Source organism: Trematomus bernacchii, unplaced genomic scaffold (genome assembly GCF_902827165.1).
Source record: "Trematomus bernacchii unplaced genomic scaffold, fTreBer1.1, whole genome shotgun sequence".
In the NCBI taxonomy this organism is placed as follows: domain Eukaryota; kingdom Metazoa; phylum Chordata; class Actinopteri; order Perciformes; family Nototheniidae; genus Trematomus; species Trematomus bernacchii.
Window position 1 is genome coordinate 1,906,894 of NW_022987547.1, and position 19,725 is coordinate 1,926,618.

General features: G+C 40.7%; 2 protein-coding genes across 3 annotated transcripts; one reads left to right on the forward strand and one right to left on the reverse strand.

The window, feature by feature from the left end:
- Window positions 1–7,960: 7,960 nt before the first annotated feature.
- LOC117476823 (fucosyltransferase 7 (alpha (1,3) fucosyltransferase)) lies at window positions 7,961–11,833 on the forward strand. 2 transcript variants are annotated; one of them, XM_034123585.1, is made up of 3 exons: window positions 7,961–8,258; window positions 9,170–9,288; window positions 10,063–11,833. In XM_034123585.1, the coding sequence occupies exons 2-3, from the start codon at window positions 9,286–9,288 to the stop codon at window positions 11,128–11,130; spliced, it is 1,071 nt and encodes a 356-aa protein (XP_033979476.1). In that variant the 5' UTR covers window positions 7,961–8,258; window positions 9,170–9,285; the 3' UTR covers window positions 11,131–11,833. The 2 variants fall into 2 exon arrangements, with proteins under 2 accessions (XP_033979476.1, XP_033979477.1); XM_034123586.1 differs by lacking the exon at window positions 9,170–9,288.
- Window positions 11,834–11,999: 166 nt separating this feature from the next.
- Window positions 12,000–15,949, reverse strand: pou5f3 (POU domain, class 5, transcription factor 3). Its single transcript, XM_034123584.1, has 5 exons — window positions 14,672–15,949; window positions 14,463–14,574; window positions 13,986–14,116; window positions 13,535–13,699; window positions 12,000–13,417 (listed from the first exon to the last, which is right to left on the reverse strand). Exons 1-5 carry the CDS (start codon window positions 15,422–15,424, stop codon window positions 13,151–13,153), a joined length of 1,428 nt encoding a protein of 475 aa, XP_033979475.1. The 5' UTR covers window positions 15,425–15,949; the 3' UTR covers window positions 12,000–13,150.
- Between the last annotated feature and the right edge of the window lie 3,776 nt (window positions 15,950–19,725).

Sequence of the window (19,725 nt, forward strand, 5' to 3'; positions counted from 1 at the left end):
ACGTCAGCGGCCCGTTTTTGGTTGCGTTTCCACTTGGCCTAGTACCGGCCGGCGGGTCCTAATTCACAGTTTTTCTGGCCTCATAAAATCGTGGGTCTAGGGCCAGAGACAACGAGGCTGAGTCGGGCTGAGTATGCTAAACTAGAGAGAGAATCGCTGGTAAGGGGGCTACAACTACAACAAGATGGACATATTTGACCGTGATTTAATTGTAATACACGTTTCAAAATGATGCCGAAGTAACAACATACTGATACCGGTTAGTAAAAACCATGAATTAATGCTTTGACAAGTCTGCAGACAGACGGCAGGCGAAAAACCTTTTAAAATGCGTGTTTTCTAAATGGAGATTGGCTAAGCTAACGCAGTATATGCTCCGACCGTCCACACTCACAACAACGGCCTATACAGACATAAATAAAGCAGCGACTGTATTCGCCATGACACAGGCAATCTGTGGTTTGTACTTGTTTAACTTTTGTCTAGTTTCTGAACATATATGAGGAGCTGTGAGCTCTGAGTGCTAACAGCTAACGGCTGTGTTGTTTTTCTGGGGTTCTCATTGAAGATGACGTCACGGCTCCGCCTACACTGCGTTACTATAGTTGCTACCCCTGGTACTAAACTGTAATGGCAATGCGCCATAAAGTGAGCCCGTCCTAACGAGCCCTACCATACCGAGCGAGGCCGAGCGAGGCCGTGTAGTGGAAATGCGCCTTTATTGTCATGAAAATGAGAAATATAGGAAAGACATTCAAATAAAGGCGAGAATAATGTGAGGTTTTTTCATAACCTGAAAAATTCAGATTGTGGGACAAAACCAGAACACCTGGAGAAAACCCATTCATGAAGACTATATTGACTTGGGGGGAAAAGGGGGAACAATGAAAACACATTAAATTAAAGGTATAGTAAAAAGATAGGAATTTAGAGGAGTGGGTTGGGGAGAAGGGAGTTTGTAGAACGGCCATTTAATTCCTCCCAGCTAGCGTGAGTTGCTCCTGCTTCCTCTTGATCATTTTTGTTTGCTCAGTGGCAAATCTGAGCAATGGTTCGCCTGTCACTGTCATTTGGGCCTGCAACACAACCTGAGGGGAACGGATTCTTACTGCAGGAGTGTTTTTTGTTGAGATTGTTGGGAGGAGGGTACTATTCTTTTCACTGATCTTCTTGTAAATTGTTGGGAGGAGGGTACGCTGCAGATTCTTTTCACTGTTCTTCTTGTAAATTGTTGGGAGGAGGGTACTATTCTTTTCACTGTTCTTCTTGTAAATTGTTGGGAGGAGGGTACGCTGCAGATTCTCTTCACTGTTCTTCTTGTAAATTGTTGGGAGGAGGGTACGCTGCAGATTCTCTTCACTGTTCTTCTTGTAAATTGTTGGGAGGAGGGTACGCTGCGGATTCTCTTCACTGTTCTTCTTGTAAATTGTTGGGAGGAGGGTGCGCTGCAGGTTCTTTTCACTGTTCTTCTTGTAAATTGTTGGGAGGAGGGTACGCTGCAGATTCCCTTCACTGTTCTTCTTGTGAATTGTTGGGAGGAGGGTACGCTGCAGATCCCCTTTAATGTTCTCTTTGGTGTCCCGGATTTTAGGAGTGTCCAATCTGGGCAACCGTTCTCCTGTTTCTTTCACATGGTTCTTTGATGACTCTACCCCAGTTGGGGGAGAGCGTTGTCCTGCAGGTGCTCCCGGTGTTTTAATGGTTGGGAAGCGGGTTTGCCGCTGATCAGCAGTACTGCTCTCATTGAGCTGAATTTTGTCCTTATCCAGGTACTGCTTGATCTTCTCCTCCGGGGAAGGGGTGCGCTGCCATCCAGAATTTACCTTCGTGGGCAACAGTTCACCTGCATCTTTTGAACCATGGCAGGCATCACCAGCTCTGGAAAGTGGTGGAAGAAAGTGCGGCCTCACATCCACCATGGCTTGCTTCAGGCTGTCGCGTTCCCGATACCGTTTCATTAAACGGGTCGGGTCAGGAGCACGTTTGAGCAACGGCTCACCAGTATCTCGACAGACGTAATCTGGCACTTCCCTATTTAAAAGGACACAATGCCGTTCTGCTGCTGGAAGATGCTCGCCCACCTGCTGCATGTATTGCTGGATGTCTTTCTCTCCCTCAGCAATCTGTTTCTCCATTTCTCTGGCAGCATGTATTTCCTCTCTTATCTGTTGAAGGAGGGCTTGCTTTTCAGCAGCAGCGGACATTAAAGCCACTTTATGCTTAATGTTGTTTTGTCTTTTAAAATAAACTTCTAGTTTATTTTGCTCCTCAGACAACCTGTCACACTGTTTCATTTGATTTAACAAGTCCAGGCTGCCCTCTTTCTCCTCTCTCTCCTTCTGTTCATTTTCATGATGTTTTTCCACTCTCTGAGTGGCAATGCTCTTCAGAGCCGCAGCCCTCTTCTCTTTCACATCCTTCTGCCGTTTTATCACTTTAGCTTCTGCCTCGGCCACATCCTTGGACAACTTCACCTTCTCTCTCTGGATTTTCTCAGCAGCCTGCTGTTTTTTAGCATCTGCCAGTTTTTCTATAACTATATCCTTAGGAATCTGCCTCTTATTGAATTGTTCTGACTTCTTCTGTTTTCTCTGCTGCAGCACTTCCTCTCTGTCAGTCTGAACACGTTTAGTTTCCTTCTCCTTCATGTTCAGTTTTTCAATTTCCTTTTGTCTTAGGCAGTTTTTTCTATAGATTTCCTCTTTGTGAAGTTTTGCTTTTTTGTCCTTTGCCTCCAGTTCTTTTCGTTCCTCATGTCTAAGCTCCTGTTGATGCTGTTCATCGAGGGCCCTGAGTTGGTCTCTTTCTACCTTCTCCTGCTGTCTCTCCTTTTCTCTCGACAGCTTCTTCTCCTTGATCTTCTTAACAAGCTCGTCTTTCAGAGCCAGCTTATCACGGCGTCTCTTACGACTTTCGTCCTCTTCTTTTCTCTGAGCATCAATACATTTCTGACGCATCTCTTCTTCCTTCTCCCTTCTCTGTTGGTCAGCCTTCCTCTCTGTCTCTCTCTTAGACGCAGCCATGGCTGCATTGTCCTTTCTTATTTTTTCTTTTAAGAGGTCGCTATTGAACTTTCTGACGCTGGCATTCTGGAAGAACCTCTTATCATTGGCTGCATCAACCGCTCGCTGCCGTAGATTTTTCTTGAAATCCACCTCATCTGCAGGCGTCTCAGACCTATAGTCCTTCTCTGCCTGTTTCCGCATCATTATTCCTTCCCGCCCCTTCAATATGCAGGCTTTGTAGATTGGATGGGCCATTTCAGTTTGTTCTGTGTTGTCGTGTTGTGAAAAATACTGTGTGTAATGCAAGCTGTGTTGTGTCTCAAAGAACTGCTGAACTCAAGACTATAAGAATTTGGCAACTTCAAAGCCATTAATGACATCATCGCAGATGAGAGGCAGATAGTGACCTCATCACATTCCGTGTGACATCACTTGACTTTGTTCTACTATTAAGTCATTCAAATAATTGCATTCCAAGTTGCCTACTTACAGTTGCTAGGCAACCAACGCTATTTCATTGACACCTGAGTCTAAACTAATGTATTCCAATTCAAAGTTCAGGTATATTAATTAGAAGTAAGAAATAGCATAAATATTAGTAAGTAAGTTCCCTAATAATGTTAAGTATTTCAGTATTATGATCTGTAATCATAATACTATGAATTCTCGTTACCCTTTTTTTTTTTTTGGGGGGGCGGGGGGGGGTTGGTTTATGTATTTGGGATTCACCTTGAACTTTCCTCATGTAAGAGTTTGCAGGTTTTTCCTGTGTCAATGCGGGTTTCCGACCACAACTTGCACTAGTTGAGAATAAATGGCAGAATAAAACTGCAATTGTTTTAGTAACAGGTCAAATGTAAGATAACCACAAGAGGGCTCCATATTCTTTATAAAACATTTTCTAATTACTGTACAGTATGACACAGACAAAGGTGAATACTCTCTGAATAATCAACACAATGTACAGAGCAGTGTTTAGGAGACAATCATTTAAATACACCATCTAAATTGTTGATGCAGGGAGTAAAGAATGTGGCTAAACTTGGCCAGTAGCATCTAAGAAAATATAATGTTAGCCATATTAACTATATGTGTAGGATCCACAGTATGTTATTATAATTTGAGATGTTATGAAGTAAGGATCTAACAACCTAAAATGAAGTACAGGACATTGATTAGACAAGAAGGACTTCAAAGATGGAGAGAGATCTTCAGCAGCCTTCCTGTACTGCCCTCTGGTGGCATTATTAACAATTCTTCAAAAATATTTATGCAAGAAAGTATTCAAAGAACCGCTCTCAAAATGCACAGGGAAGTATGAGACCTATAATAGTGCATAGGTTTGTGTACATTTGACAAATCTGCTATACTTAAACTGCAAAACCTAGCACATGGTCAAGATTACAAACCTAAGAGTTGTTTTTATTTTCTTTGCAACAGCAGTAGTAACACTGCTAGTGCAAGATAGCCCCTTGGAGAATAAGCTACATGGGGACATATTGAGATGTTTATCAAATTCTCATCATGTAAATTGTAAATGGTGACTCAACTAACAGTAAAATATTCATAAACTTGATTTAGTATACTCTCTTTTCATACCTTAACCCCTTTCCCTTCAGAGTTTCTTTGTGTTATAGCTGTTGAAGAAAAAAAGCTGGCATGAAGAACTTAATTTCCTCTGTGTTCCTGTGTGTGTCCTCTATGTGGTTGCATTTGTGTGTAACTTGCATATCTGTGTGTGTTCATTGTATTCATGTAGCTGTTCATGTGCATTGTACACTGTTTGTCCCTTTTCTGTATATGGTGCCTCATATGTCTGTCTGTATATTATTTGACACTAATTATTATTTAGCCTGCATGTCGGTGTTGAGCGTGGGCATTCGTGTTTGTGAGTCTGGCAGGCAGCATTGTTCCCAGCAGTGGTGAAGGACACATCTCCATGGCCTGTGTACCATTCCTCTGCATGCTGCTATAAATAGCTTACAATGTTTTTGCAGTGTGTGTATACGTGTGTTTAGGTCTGTGTTTATTACTTTCACTTTCAGAGATGTTTGCCAAGGGAAGGTGAAAGAGAGACCATTGTTATAGAAGAAATGAGGAAGGTACACACACACATTTTACTTTAAAAAAAGACCACCACCACCACCACCACCACCACAACACCATCTTGATACTTTTATCTAAAAATGTTGCAGTGCTATCAAAGCTGCACCCATATATCGAGTAGTCGATTTAAAGAAAATTAATCCAAAATAATTTTTGACAAGTGATTAATGTTTAAGTAATTTTGATGGCAAAGAAGCCAGACGTGATGGTTTCAGGTTGTCAAATGACTTCTTTGACATTTACCTATGTTATGATTTAAAATGTTCAGTTTTGTGCACTGTTGATCGGACAAAACAATCCATTTAATGTCTCATTATAGTGTTGGAATAGGCTTTTTTCCTGTTTTATATAGGAAACTATTACTTGACAATGATTGAGAAGAAAATTGGCTTATTGCTGCCCTATAGTATTCATGCAGAGACTAGAATTATTATCCATAAATCACCATGCACTGGAGTAGGCCTGAAATGTATAGGAAAATACTCAGTATAGTAAGAGAGCTTTAATTAAGTAGCTACAGCAGGCTTTCTTGAGTAAATAGAGCCTACATGAAAACATTCCACGACTGAGTAAATGTTTTCCCGGTTACTTTCTGTGTTGTATTCGTATATTGTAATCACCGTCATCTTTTCCTCATTGACTTTATCCACAGTTGTGAAACAGCGCCCCCATTAATAGCAACTTGTGGAAATGGGAACCAGCGTGTGTGGTTAAACACGGTATTGCAGCCTTGCAGTTGAGGCATTCATCCCAAGCCTACCGAAGATGAGCCAGGTGAAGTCAATGTCCTTTGATTAGTATTCGACAATAAGTTATCTTAGTATAACAAAAACTGGGAAATGTAAAACTTCGGCACCATGAAGGAAAGGATAACAACCTTCTTCGTCTTCAGATAGCATGAGTAACATTTAAAAATATATATATTTTTGCCTTTCTGATGTTTAAATTGACTTTTTGACTTCAAATAAATACAGCTTTGTATTACAGTGGACAATATGGACACACCTCTTCTTATGAGTCTAGCCATGTAAACCAATGGTAACTAAACTGGAAAAGTAAGCAAACTCTTTTTTTTGTGGATGTTAGTCAACCTTCCTTGCAACTGTCACCCAGAATATCCCTGTATTATAAGGTTGTTAATGCATTGCATACTTTTGCGTAATACTATTATTTTTTTTTCTAATGTTATTATTTTGAAGCTCTCTGAGTGTTATTAAATATCAATATTTTTTCAGCAATTTACTATTTCGATTATAATTAGTTTAAATCTATAACATATATTGGTCAATGATGCTGACAAGTCTAGTGATTCTAGTCAGTGTCTTGATTAGAATGGAGGACACTGGTCTCTGCTGCATGATTTAAAGATATTTTCTAATTTTAGGGTCATCAGTGAGCCGAAATCTGAAATATCTGTCCTAAAGACGTTCAACATTCCTGAGTGAATGACATTCTTTAGTTACCAGTACCTCATTGGTCATGTGCGCGTTCGTGTGTGTTGGAGGAGGGGCTCTATAAGGAAGTGGCAGATTTTCTCCGGTTGTGCATTTTCAAATTCTAGCGATCTCGAGTCGGTTTCTCAAACTTACCTACCCCACCTTTAAAGAATCAATTATATTTACAATGAGTTGAAAAACCAAATATTGTTACTTACTTTTTACAATGGCGTTGCATATATTTTTGATTATGGCTGGATTATGGCTTGCCTCTTAATCTAATGTTAACCTAGTTTGCATTTAGCCTTTTGCACTGTCCCTTTGCTGTAACAATACATATTCCTGATGAGGGACAAATAGGTATTCTGATTCTGAAACGGGTCTAGGGTTAGGAAAAAGAGGCAACATAAGGTTCACACTCTAGAAAAGTTCAACGCTGATGGCAACTTTTGTCCCTCAGAGGACACATTTACATTGTTAAAGATAGTTTTAAATATGAATATATCACCTGAGAGGGAATAGATATGAACTCTGAGGCTGATGAGGGAATGAGATGCAGGTGTATAGTGTAGGGGAGGGGCAATCAGGTGGTGGGGAAGAGAGGGGGCATCTGCGGAAGGGTGTGAAATGGCAATGAAAGGGCCTGGGAACAAAAGATTGTGGCAACACAACACTGCCCTCTTGTGGTCCTTTAGTATACAAATATACATTTAAACCTGAATAAACATGGCAGAAATGTAATCTGCTATTTAGGATTTGGATTGTTCCTTAAGTATGCATAAGTCTTTAGTATGCTTGATTTAAGCTAATATAGTTAACATATACAGTACATATTTCAAGTGTTAAAGACAGATGCAACTTTTTTATTATTATTTATAAAAGTGATTTATTAATTTATTAATATAACATTTGATTTTGGTTGTGCAAATTCCCATTGATGATACATCTGCTTATTAATTTCTTAACATTAGCATGGCTGATGTGAGTGGCACCTGCTTTCTTAAATGCCTCAGAGGCACGTGTACTTAAATCACACTTTTCAGTGTGTTTAGCTTTTATTTTTTTCCACAAAAAGCACAGCTGAATTTTGCGGCTCAGTCTGTATGAAACATTTACATTTGAGATATGAGATAATTTATTTCCAATCATATTTATACACTTCAAATGTATCACTTTTAAAGACTAAGGAGAAAACAATCATAAAGTATTACAAAAATAAACATATGTTACCATTCAGTGCCTCTGCCACACACATCAATGCTCTTTGTGGGCATCAAACGTGTACATGCGTATACTTTGATATGCTAACCTCTACAATGTAGCGACACAGATGAATCATTGCTTTGCTCACTCTTGTGTAACCCTTTCAATCCTGTTGTAGGCTACACTTCTTCTTTTCCATCAGTGCGCACATGTCGCAAACACCCCCTGAACGGTTGTTCTCCATTTTTAAAGACAGCAGGGAGCAGATAAGTATACATTTCACCAAAAAGTAGAAGCTTAAGGGGATGTGGAAGAAAAAGGAGGGCTTGCACGATGCTCATGTTCCACAATATTTAGAAAGCCACACCTCAGCTTCCTTTAAAAGGGGCTGGGTTGTTGGTTTTAAAGCACTTCAAGCTCATGATAATTGTCATACCATGCAGCGGCAACCAAAGATGGTATCAGTGCTGACTGAGGACGGAGGACAGGCCGCTCATCTCTGGATCAGGTTAGTGTTGTATTAATAAATTGTGTTTTATGGCATGCCCTTTGCACCTTGTGCAAAAGCCACTGAGGCAAAGTGCCACTGCCAACATCAATCTTTCACCACATCCTGTTCACAGTTTGTCTTAAAACGTAATGGAGAGTAACTTAAAAGGAATTATATCATTCATATTTAAAGGCTTTGTCTTAATCTCTCACCTTCGCTGGAAAATGTTCTGGTCATGATATTCTACTTTTCCGTTACAAAACACCTTTAACGTTTATTCTTTAAAGTAAAGATTTCGGCTTCAAAAGAAAATAATGAAATAACTGGGCAGTTTGTGTTTATATCAAATGATGTAGATATACGTATATATATTCTTGATATGGTTTAAGCTGCGGTGCTTCTGTTGTGCCAATGTATGGTTGTTTCCCTTATTTTATGATGCAGCCAGGATGCTCTTAAAATGTGTTTTGTATTGAGATAGTGTGAGAGGTATGTGATGAAAGCTTTGTTTAGAGGTATTATTTAATTCCACAGGTTGAAATTATACGAGTATTCATTAGTTCCTCGTGTGCACACTGTTCAGTTAATGGTCTTTTTCCTTTTCATAATGTTCTTTCCAAAGAGGAAACTACAGCAGTGAGGCTAGCATCCTAAATAAGAGAGATCATTTTAGGACTGGATAACTGGAGTATGATTCAATAACTGCAAATTAATCAAATAAATCATCAATCTAAATGTTTTCCACTTTGAATATGTATTGAATTATTTTCTATCCCTCCTAAGACATTAAAGAAAGTATTGACAAACGATTAAATGTGTGTCTTTAAGTGGTGACTGACTGGGAGATGATATCAATGGATAAATGTTAATTTAGTTTCGACTAGAGCACTTATAACTCTTTCAAATATTTTCACTTTTTGTCCATATAGAGAAAAGGAAGCATATACTCCCGTTCCTCTTGATTGAGCAGAAAGCTGTCATGGTGTCTGGTTTGAGAGGGAGGTCGTGATTCTTCCTCATACAGGGAGTCACAGCTGAGGACCTGATGGTAAGTCCTCGTTGCAAATCTCATCAGAGGATTACATCACAGACACTCAAACAAAACCTGCATGCTAAAAAAGTGATTTTCATCATTTAGAAACTTTGAGGAATCAATTTGGTTTTCACTTTACATTGTCATGACTGCCACACATGAGGAATTCCCCTTTGAGGTGGTGGCTTATATGTCCTGTTAATGTGTGTCACCTATTCTGCTCTCTAAGGGTCTTCAGTGGTTACATGGTGTACATTTGGAAGGAAGTAGTTAATACAATATGTTTTTCCTGATTAGGCTTAAGCATACTTTTTTTTTGCTTGGGAGGACTCTTACTCTCTTCTGTTATTGAGCTACATGGTGCAATTTAATCAAATTAATCTTATTTAGTCACATTATATTATTTTCAGTCTATTCAGTAAAACATTTGAGTCTTTGTATTCTTGGTATGTTAAATATCTTAAATGCTAAATTGGTCATTGGTTTCCACATACCTGTGCAAAAATAGAAATCAATTAGCACATTTAAAAGAATTATGAGGAAATTCACAGATTGATTTGAAATGATTTGCTGCATTACCTCAGCAATGATTTGTATGTATTATGGAAATGAATCAGAAGGAAAGGTACATCAACATTGCTCAACAGAGCAGCACACTTTACAAAAAATGGTTAGTTGTGATGTTAAGTATATGATTTGTAATGATTAGATTTAAACCTGCAAAAATAACAAGTACGCGAAAAAACCACGGTTCTCCTTTACAATCCTACTTAATTTCCTTTGCAACAGGGGCGTTACAACACTAAGAGGACTGGGCTCGGCTCAATGAAGAAGCGCCTCCTCCTCCTCTCCTTTCTCTGTGTTTTACCGCTGTGTCTTCTCAATGGATGGTGGAGAAGATTTCCGGCCCAGACAGCTATAAATCCTTCCAGCTTCCGTAACATCACGATCCTGCTGTGGCATTGGCCCTACGGCAGGTCGTCGTCCCTGAAGGGGGACACGTGCTGGGATCTCTACCGTATCCCTCGCTGTAGACTGGTGGACCAGCGCTCCTTGTTCCCCTCCGCTGATGTGGTGGTGTTCCACAACAGAGAGCTGGCACTGGGCCGCCAAAAGCTGCCCCTTGACCTTCCACGGCCACAGGGCCAGAGGTGGGCCTGGATGTCCCTGGAAGCCCCTCTTCACAATGGAAAGTCGCATCAGTATGCAAATATATTCAACATGACCATCAGCTATAGGAGAGATGCTGATGTCACTGTTCCATACGGCCAGCTGCTACCAAAGGAGGCTGAAGGACATCTGGTGGACAATGTCCCTCTCAATAAGAGCTCCTTGGCCTGTTGGGTGGTCAGCAACTACAGAAAGCACCACAAGAGAAGCAAAGTGTACCAAGAGCTAAAGGCAGTAGTTCCTGTGAAGGTTTACGGACGTTGGACTAAGACACCTCTTTCCCAAAATGCCCTCTTATCTACAATCTCTCGCTGCTTCTTCTACTTGGCTTTTGAGAACTCAATCAGCAAAGATTACATCACAGAAAAACTGTGGAGGAATGCTTACCAAGGTGGCGCGGTGCCTGTCGTCCTGGGACCCCTGTTAGGCGACTACAAATCTGTGGCTCCACCTAATTCTTTTATCCATGTCGATGAGTTTGCATCAGTCAAGGATTTAGGAGAGTATCTACAACAGCTTGCAGAGGACAAGAAACGCTACAGTGAATATTTCACTTGGAAACATCAGTGGACAGTAAAGTTGTACAAAGACTGGAGGGAGAGACTGTGTAAGATCTGCTCACATTACAACAGCTTACCTCAGGAGAAAGTTTACTCCAATCTAGAGGCCTGGGTCAATGGCTCATAACACTTGAGCTTGCATATACATAGTTAATGTGTAATTTATCACATTTTTGGAGGATTAGCATCCTTGAGATTTCAGGAAAATCCTTTTTTAAAGGCACTTTGGAAACATGCTTATTCACTGTGAGCACCTACCCAACACAACTTACATTAACTATTTCATACTAAGAATGACCAAGTTCAAACACCTGACCTCCCTGGAGTAAAATGGATTTAAGTTTTTTGGAGCCGTGTTGTTTAGCATTTCTCCTCTTTAAAACTCATGTACTACAGTACAAGCAAAAAGGTTACTGTAAAGAACACTGACGCACTTCAATGTAATTTACAAACAAAAGCATTATGGTTTATGTCTGGTGGACACACTGTTAAGGGCTTTAAAACACACTCAACAATTAAACTAGTGTGGATAAAGTCTGCATTTGTTTTCATGTAAAATAGTTACATATTGTACTCAAACAGAAACATGTGAACCATTTGATCTCAATTCAAGTCAAATTAGCTTGAGTGTGCTCTATTCTACTGAAGCTTGGAATCTTCATGAACTACATTGTAAATATTTGAGTAGGGCTGCATTATTCAAAAGGCTAGCCCGTTGTTGAAGTATTTGGGCTTGGAGATGTCCGATACTTTCTTTTAAAATTTTTGTCTGTTGTATGGTTTCATGTCCAACTTCCCTTTCCAAATTAAAAGATGGTTTACTTAATGAATACATTGTGAATGAGTCTCATTGCAGGACACTCCCTGAATTACAAAGCTCAGCTTCCTCAAACTGATGCAAAACAAGAGGTTTTACCGCAAAAATACCTCTCGTTTAAAATATATATAAATCAGTACTGGACATATTCAACAAGTCAGTTTTACTAGATTTGATGCATTTAAGGTTGAGGTCGTTTGGGTTGAAAACATTTTAGCATAGCTACCAAGTCAATAAATTATATTTTAATCCATTAACAATCTGTTGAGGAAACGTTGCAAAAAATCCCAGTAAGCGTGTAGCAAGTTTGATTTCACGTTGGTAATATCAAAGTAAAAATCAATCCCGAGGCAATAATCCACACTTAGATCATTCTGGGTTGAACAGATTGGTGACATTTAATGTCTTCATGTATGCAAATTACAGTCTTTAGAGTAAAAAATATTTTCTTAAAACAATACCAGACAAAAACACCAATTAGCATCCAAATGTAACTTTTGGTATAAATTGTAATTCAACATTTCATTAACATAAAAATCATTTACAATAATAAAAAAAAAAGTTTGACGTATTGAAATACACTATAAAAGCAAAATTAATCACTTCAATTCACCTGAGATGAGAAAATATGGAAATTGTGCAATTGGCAGATAAGCAGCAATGAAACTTGAGAATAGCTAATCATTTATCAAGTTCCTTCAAAACATTACTATGAGTCTCACAGCCTCAGTCATAAGGCCAGAATCTATTGGTATACAAATGGGGAAATATTTTTTTTTTAAAGGGATATATTAAACATTACAAAAGCATCTTTGTGCAAAAATTATGGAAAATTCCATTTCAATGACTGCTCTATTCAGAAGTATTGCACAAATATTGACCAGAAAGACTGATTTTCGGTCCAAATCTCCCTTTTATAACTCAGATCTAAACTCATTCGCACCACAGAAAACCACCCAGGACATATATCACCGTTGTGTTTTAGCATCAGATCTTTTACCATTATTCTTAAAAGGCAATGATAAAAGCCTATGGAATAACTTGCAATGCATTATCCAAGAACACGAAAACAATCAAAAGGCACATTCAGTTCAAATGTCTTAGTTTTAACTCAAAGCAGTTGCAGGAACTACGGTCTGCCATTAAAAACAGTAATATGGATATACTTTGAACCATCTCAAAGTTGGAAGAGCCTCTAAACTAGGAGTGTTTTTATCCCAAGACCTGCCAATGCGTTTGGTTGATTGGGTTACCGTTTACGAGACTTCTTCTTGGACAGAGAGGCTTGGGTGGGCAATCTATGGTTATGTCTGGGACTACATGAACACTTTTATCCAGTCAGGTGACTAACCAGTCCGTGGTGCAGGCCCTGTTTCAAGATGTCGGGCCGGTGCAGCTGGGGCATGTAAAGTGTGGGAGGAGGGGCGCCTCCTAGCTGGTAGCTGGAAAGGGGGTAGCCCTGGCCTGGAATGGGGGAGTGGGCCATGTTCAGTGGGGAAGGACTCTGCTCGTAGTACTGGCCATCACACTCTTCATCTAGTGGCACGGCCAGGCGCTTTCCTTTCTGTCTTCGGTTGCAGAACCACACGCGTACGACCTGACAGGAAACAAGTGTCTTTCAAAAATGTGAACCAGCTTTATAAAAAATAAATAAATAAACACGCTTCTATCAAAATAAAAAGGCAATTGGCATAACTTTCACAGCTGTACTTACATCTCTCTCCAGACCCAGGTCGTCTGAGATGTGAGTGATCTCCTGGGTGTTTGGCTTCGGACACTTGACAAAGTAGGTCTCAAGAGCAGACCGCACTGCTCCCTCCAGACTGGTCCTCCTCTTCCTCTTTCTGGTGTCAACAAATACTCGCTCAATCTTGTACATCTGAAGAATCAAAGCATGCTAGTAAGGGTTGATGCAGTAATGAATACAACCAAATTAAGATTTGTAAGCTCCATGTTCTCAAAAGATGGCTCCCCCACTTGGTGCACATCATAGAGGTTTTATGGCCACTAGGTGGCATTTTACACTTCCCAAGAGTAGAGGGCCTTGATTCAGGTTAACTCAGCAGGAAGTTAGCAAGGCCTGAAAAGACCAAGGATCCCATGAAGCTTAGAGATCTTCTGTTGTCTTGTAAACTAGTCGGCAGATGTCAAAGTATAGCACTTACATCCTGGGGATTGTCTGAGGTCTCTGCCTCATTCAGCCATCTCTGAAGAAGGGGCTTCAGCTTGCACATGTTCTTGAAGCTCAGCTGCAGAGCCTCAAAGCGGCAAATGGTCGTCTGGCTGAACATCTTACCTACATGTACAAAAAATAACATTAGAGCACAAGTTGAAAAAAGGGTCATGGCCCAAAACTTGAAAGACAAAACTTGACAAAATGGAGATTCAGCTATGTAAAAGTCTCAATCCTTCTCAGGATAGTAGGCTATACACAGTCAACTTGTATACACAGCATTGACCAATCTCTTTTTAGTGATTTATATATACAGAATATAATAAGTGTGAATCTCCATAACATTCAAATGCAGACAGTGGGCCCAACTAGGCTGACATAGACTTTGTTCTTGGATTGACCATAATGACACAAAATTAAGACAACTTTAAACAGTGGTTAATTATCTCTTTATGGTTGCCATACTTACCATAAAGGTTTCCTAGGGCAAGACCGACATCAGCTTGGGTAAAACCCAATGTTATGCGCTTGTGTTTCAGCTCCTTTGCAAACTGCTCTAGTTCTTCTGTTGAAAGATTCTCCTGAAGAAAACAATAAATTACATTAATACCCAATGTGATCCACAAGTAAACTGTATTTATAAAATAGATTCAGTCCATATTCAGTTAATGCTTTTACCTCCTCAGAGTCGCTGCATCCACCGCTGGAGGACCCACTGCTCCTAGTTGAAGAGGCCGGGTTCTGAGTCTGCGGCCCGGGGGAGGCCTGGGTTGTGTTCACGCTGAAAAACGAGTTTCCCGGAAGCCCGTTGCTTGGGGGTGAGGGGGACATGGAGGGTGAAGATGCCGAGGATGTCGAGGGATTTTGATTATTGCTGGCGGGCGGTGTGATGTGGTTGATGCCGGGCCAGAAGGAGGGGTTCCAGGTCGGGTAGAAAACTCCATGGGACATGGCAGCAGAGGCTGCTGATGGGTACTGCTGAATCTTAACCTCCGTGGAGTATTCATCGCCGGTGTCCTTCTCAGTCTTTATTGCGGAAAGTTTAATCTGCTCCCGTGTCTCGGCAATGGGGGGACTCAGGTTTAAAGGCTGGGTAGCTGCTGTTGCCCCGGGTACCTGGCCGGTGTACTCGGGAGCAGCGAAGGGATACCAATGCTTGGTTTGCCCAAAATCTCCGGCCTGCAGGTCGGATCCCCTGTAGTCCCCATTGACGGATGGGAAAGGGAAAAAGTTCTGCGCAGATGCCGATGTGATGCCACTGTAGGCGGACTTGTTGTAGAGGAGACTCGGGTCTGTCAGGAGACCGTGGGGAAGCTGGAACGGACCACCGCTGCCCAAACCTTCATGACCCAGCAGCTGGCCGCAATGGTTGGCCCGGCTGAAGTCATACGGACGGATTTGGCTTTCCGGACTATGCGATCTTTCAGACATCTTCCAAACACCGTAAAAAGTATATAAAAGCGAACGTCCAAAATGTAAACTTAGAATAAGTCAGTGGCGACTGATTCTAAACCACCCGCTTCACGTATACGCACACACCAATGAAGGATGAGGTAGGAAAAGCACTCCAGGGAAAAAAAACGTCTGTGAAAAGTCCGTTTCTGGAGATATTGTCCGAAAAGTGTAGGTCTGGGCAGTTGCCGTTTTGGTGCTACATAACCACCAATACGCCTACGGCCGACTCCACCAAGTTGTTTTTAACACTACTGCACTTAACTCACCTTCAAGCTCAAATGCCCCTCTCTCCTTCCCCTGCTCCACAGGTTTTCCTAATCACAGCTGCGGGTGTTGGGGGGTCACATCATCTCTTCACCCATTGGCTGGAGTAGACAATTGGCCACAGCTGATGGTGAATTTGCGAATGACCTTGATTCGCCCTAAAGTAGTGGGCGTGTTTTCAAATAAACATCCAGCCCTTTGGGCTGCAGACTTACAATGTTTTTCTGTTTCTTAGCAAATGCAAAACTAATTACGTGCAATTTAAAACCATTACATAAAAAAATATTAATAATTCAACAGTTTTAATCAGAATATTAACATTGCTAAGGCACGGGTCAGTGTTCCTTTAAATACATATTGTAACACTATAATTTGCTCACCTCATACATGAATTATAAAGCTCAGTTTGTTTAACTTATTCCCCTTTAAGGAGATGGCTTTGATATTAAAATCCCTGTCATTCAGACCTGCATTTATTTTAATCACTAACATCTAAACTAAACGTTTTATCAGCTCATACAAATAAACTGGAGGAAAAACAATGTATGACAATGCACTGGAAATGACTTCAACGTTCTTTAATAGAAATAACGAGATAAGCAGGGTGACATGTACACCCATGAAAGTGTTGTTGTGAAGCTTGATTTCGGAGAAGTGGGTCAGAAGAACATGATGGCATGATGACGACTCAATCTTTTAACCAGCTGAGTTTCTGGGTGTTAAATCTTCTTACTTTGTTGATGCTACTGGAAACAGGAATAACACTATTTTTTACATAAAGCTGATTTATTTTTGCACTTTTAAAAAAGGAAAACACGATTTCTGTCAGATGAATATTTATTTTAAGTTAGAGTCCAACGTGGATGATACTGTGACATTGTGGCTACTCTTTATTGCTATTCTTTCCATTGCCAAACTATAAATGGTGGAATACTAGTGACTGAATCGTAAAACCACCGACAGCATTCAGGTGAACTTCTCCCATTAACCCTTGATCGATGGTCGTTCAGAGAGCCTGTATGGCCGGAGCACTACAGATGCGCACCCCCAGCGCGAGTCGTTGGCCGCAGATTGCGGCAGGAAGACACACTGCGGGGAGGGAGAGGGGGGGCCATTGTACGAGCTGGCCCCGGGGCACCCTGTGGATTTCAGATCCCGAGTTGCGATGGTCGACCATTAGCTCCTTTTCAGATTCGAACAATAAGTCTCAACCCTTTGATTCCGCCCCACACCCACCACCTCCCCCGCCTGTCTTCTGAAACAAACACCAGGCTGAAGTTTCGCCCTGGTCTGCAGGTCCGGGGTTCACTGTGGTGGGCCAATACTATGGCACCCAGTCTGATATATAGCCTAAAGGTCCAAAACTGCTAGGAGGCAGGTGCAATATCCAATCTCTGTTTGAATATCTCTTACTCCTTTTGAGATGAAAGGCCATTATATTCATCATGGAAGCATGTAGATAGAAAATGTGCTTAATGTTTTTGCCTTGTGGCCCCTTAAAAATAAGTGATACCTCACTGGTAGACAGTTTGATTAAAACAATGATGTTAGTTTTGCTGATTGGGCTGTTTAATTGTTTATCAAAGGTAGTTTAGAGAAACTATTTCACAGGAAGATGAGGAACAGACAAGTACAAAATCATTAGTTAAGAGATACAAGTGTTATTAATAGTGTATATGGTAAGACTGAAAAGAAAGCCTTTTCAAAGGGAATAAAGGTCAGCTCAAAAACAAGAGTGAGTCAATTGAAATCAGCAAAAGCTCTGATAAAAGAAACTTTAAAGAATGGATTTAGAGAATACAGAATATAATCAATATGTCTTTTTTTCTGACACTATAACCAAGAGATTAGCACTCTCTGTAGGCCCGTGATCGGGGAGCTGTAAGAGCCTGGTCAATAGCTTAAAAGACATCAAACCCCAACGATACAAGCATTGTCCTGGGCCATGGACTTGGGAGTATAATTGTCATGCAAAAGACAGACAGCAAGAGAGATAGTAGACTTCAGGCAATGCGAGAGAGAAAGGGACAGCAGAGCACAGAGCTCTCAGGGTGTCCAAAGGAGGGAGGGGAGGGGGGTCTCAGTGTTGAATAGCTCAGTACAGTGAGGAGGAGATGTGTGAGGGGAGTATCTGGGGATTGAGTTGAAAACCCCCCAGATGTCTCAGATCTTGCCTTTAGTTCTTTTAAGTGGCCTCTTCAAGACACCTCAGAGAGATGTGTTTGCGGTCCAGGTCCCGTCACACAGAGGCAGAGAGAACGTTACACTTAAAAGAAGGCCTGTTGATGCAGCAGTAGAAGCACCAGTGTGAATATGTTGGACACCTAGTCACACCAGTAGATACAAACATATCTTGAGTGATGAAAAAAGTATCACATTATAGCCTATATTGCTCATTTAAATTAGTGTCCTCTTCATTTTAACTTCTTCGAAACATCACTGCAGGCAGCGTTCAAAGAAAAGGCCTCTACTGGGCGTGTGTGTGATATTTAACTCAGAGGTGCTGCTGCCCTTTAATGCACGACCGCTCATGCTAAAAGAAGCAAATTGAATGTGAGATCTGAACTGTGGTCCACTTTTTCTAAAGATCTTGCTGTGGCCGGGACATTTCGTATTTGTATGACACAAACCCTCATCTTCATTCAGGATGTACTTCTAATTTTGCCCCGTTGTCGATGTGTGTTTCATTCAGCAGGTTGCTAAATAAAAAATGTCGAGTAATTTAGTTTTGCCAATACAAATACTATCTTCTTCTGGAAAAGACAAGTTTTCTTAATAACACAAATCTACATCCAGATTTTTGGCTCTATTGTAACTGTTGCATTAAGATACATTTGTGAATCAATATAAATCACTACTTTTGAAATCATCTGTTAAATTAAAGTTATAATCCTGGGTTTTTTCCTAAATACTGCCCATCAAGCAGCACAAACTTCTCCCACAAACAAGTCTGATGGCTTTTTGATTTTCTTCCCAAACGGCCCTGCCTTTGATACCGACATTCACAGACATTACACCCACCCAGGTTTTTATCCGAGGGCCAATGGCTGCCTTCCTTCCACTGTCCTCAGCACAAAGGGCTTTTAATGGCCCCTTGGCATGTGGCTCAATAGGGACAGGAGACTGACCCATCCCCTCCCCGACTCACGGACATGCAACCACAAACACAAAAGCTACATGGAGGTCACTTTCTGGGTGTAGTCGTTTGTGTCCTGAAAGTAAAACACGGTTAAACAGGATAACCTAAAATAGAGACAGTAAGTCAGAGACAGTCTGAGGCAGAGGTGACACCAACTGTGTCTCTGCGTGGTGACAGGTGTAAGTGGCAGCAGAGTTGATCAGAACAGGAAATGCTAATCCAGTGCATTGTGACTATATGATTCAGCGAGACTAAATATATATTTATGCCTCTTACTTCCCTTATTCTGACAAGAAAAAGAAGAGGGGGGGGGGGGACCACAGACTTGCTCAATAAAGTGGCATTGATCATATTTCTAGTTAAATTGCAAAAATTGCTCAAAGAGGAGACCTCACTCTTTTAACCCTATGACCTTTTTTTACCGTCTTTATTTTCCACATTGGAGAAATCATCCCACACTGAGAGCATCTCAGGAGGAATTTATAATAAAGTTTTGTGGATTTATACAATATTTTGCTTCGCAGAATTAGGTTTTTGTTGATTTTCCTTAAAGACAAAAACAGATTCTATTATTTTTTATCTTGGTTTCAATAATTGGTTAGGCTTTAATGTGCCACCTGCACAGACTGAGACTGAACAAATATGATTTTATTACGGCCATTAGTCTAGGAAAGAACAGCAGGCTAGACTAAATCTAATCTCCCTTATCTATTTTAATAGCTAGATTTTGTCCAAAATGTGTAACTTTGTTGCATCTCTCCCTAATTTCCTGTCATTTAGCCACTAGCATCAATAAAGCCATTACATTTAAAATGTCTATATACGTTTCAAAAATCTTATTAAGTGTATGTCATGAAAACCACAACATGAAACA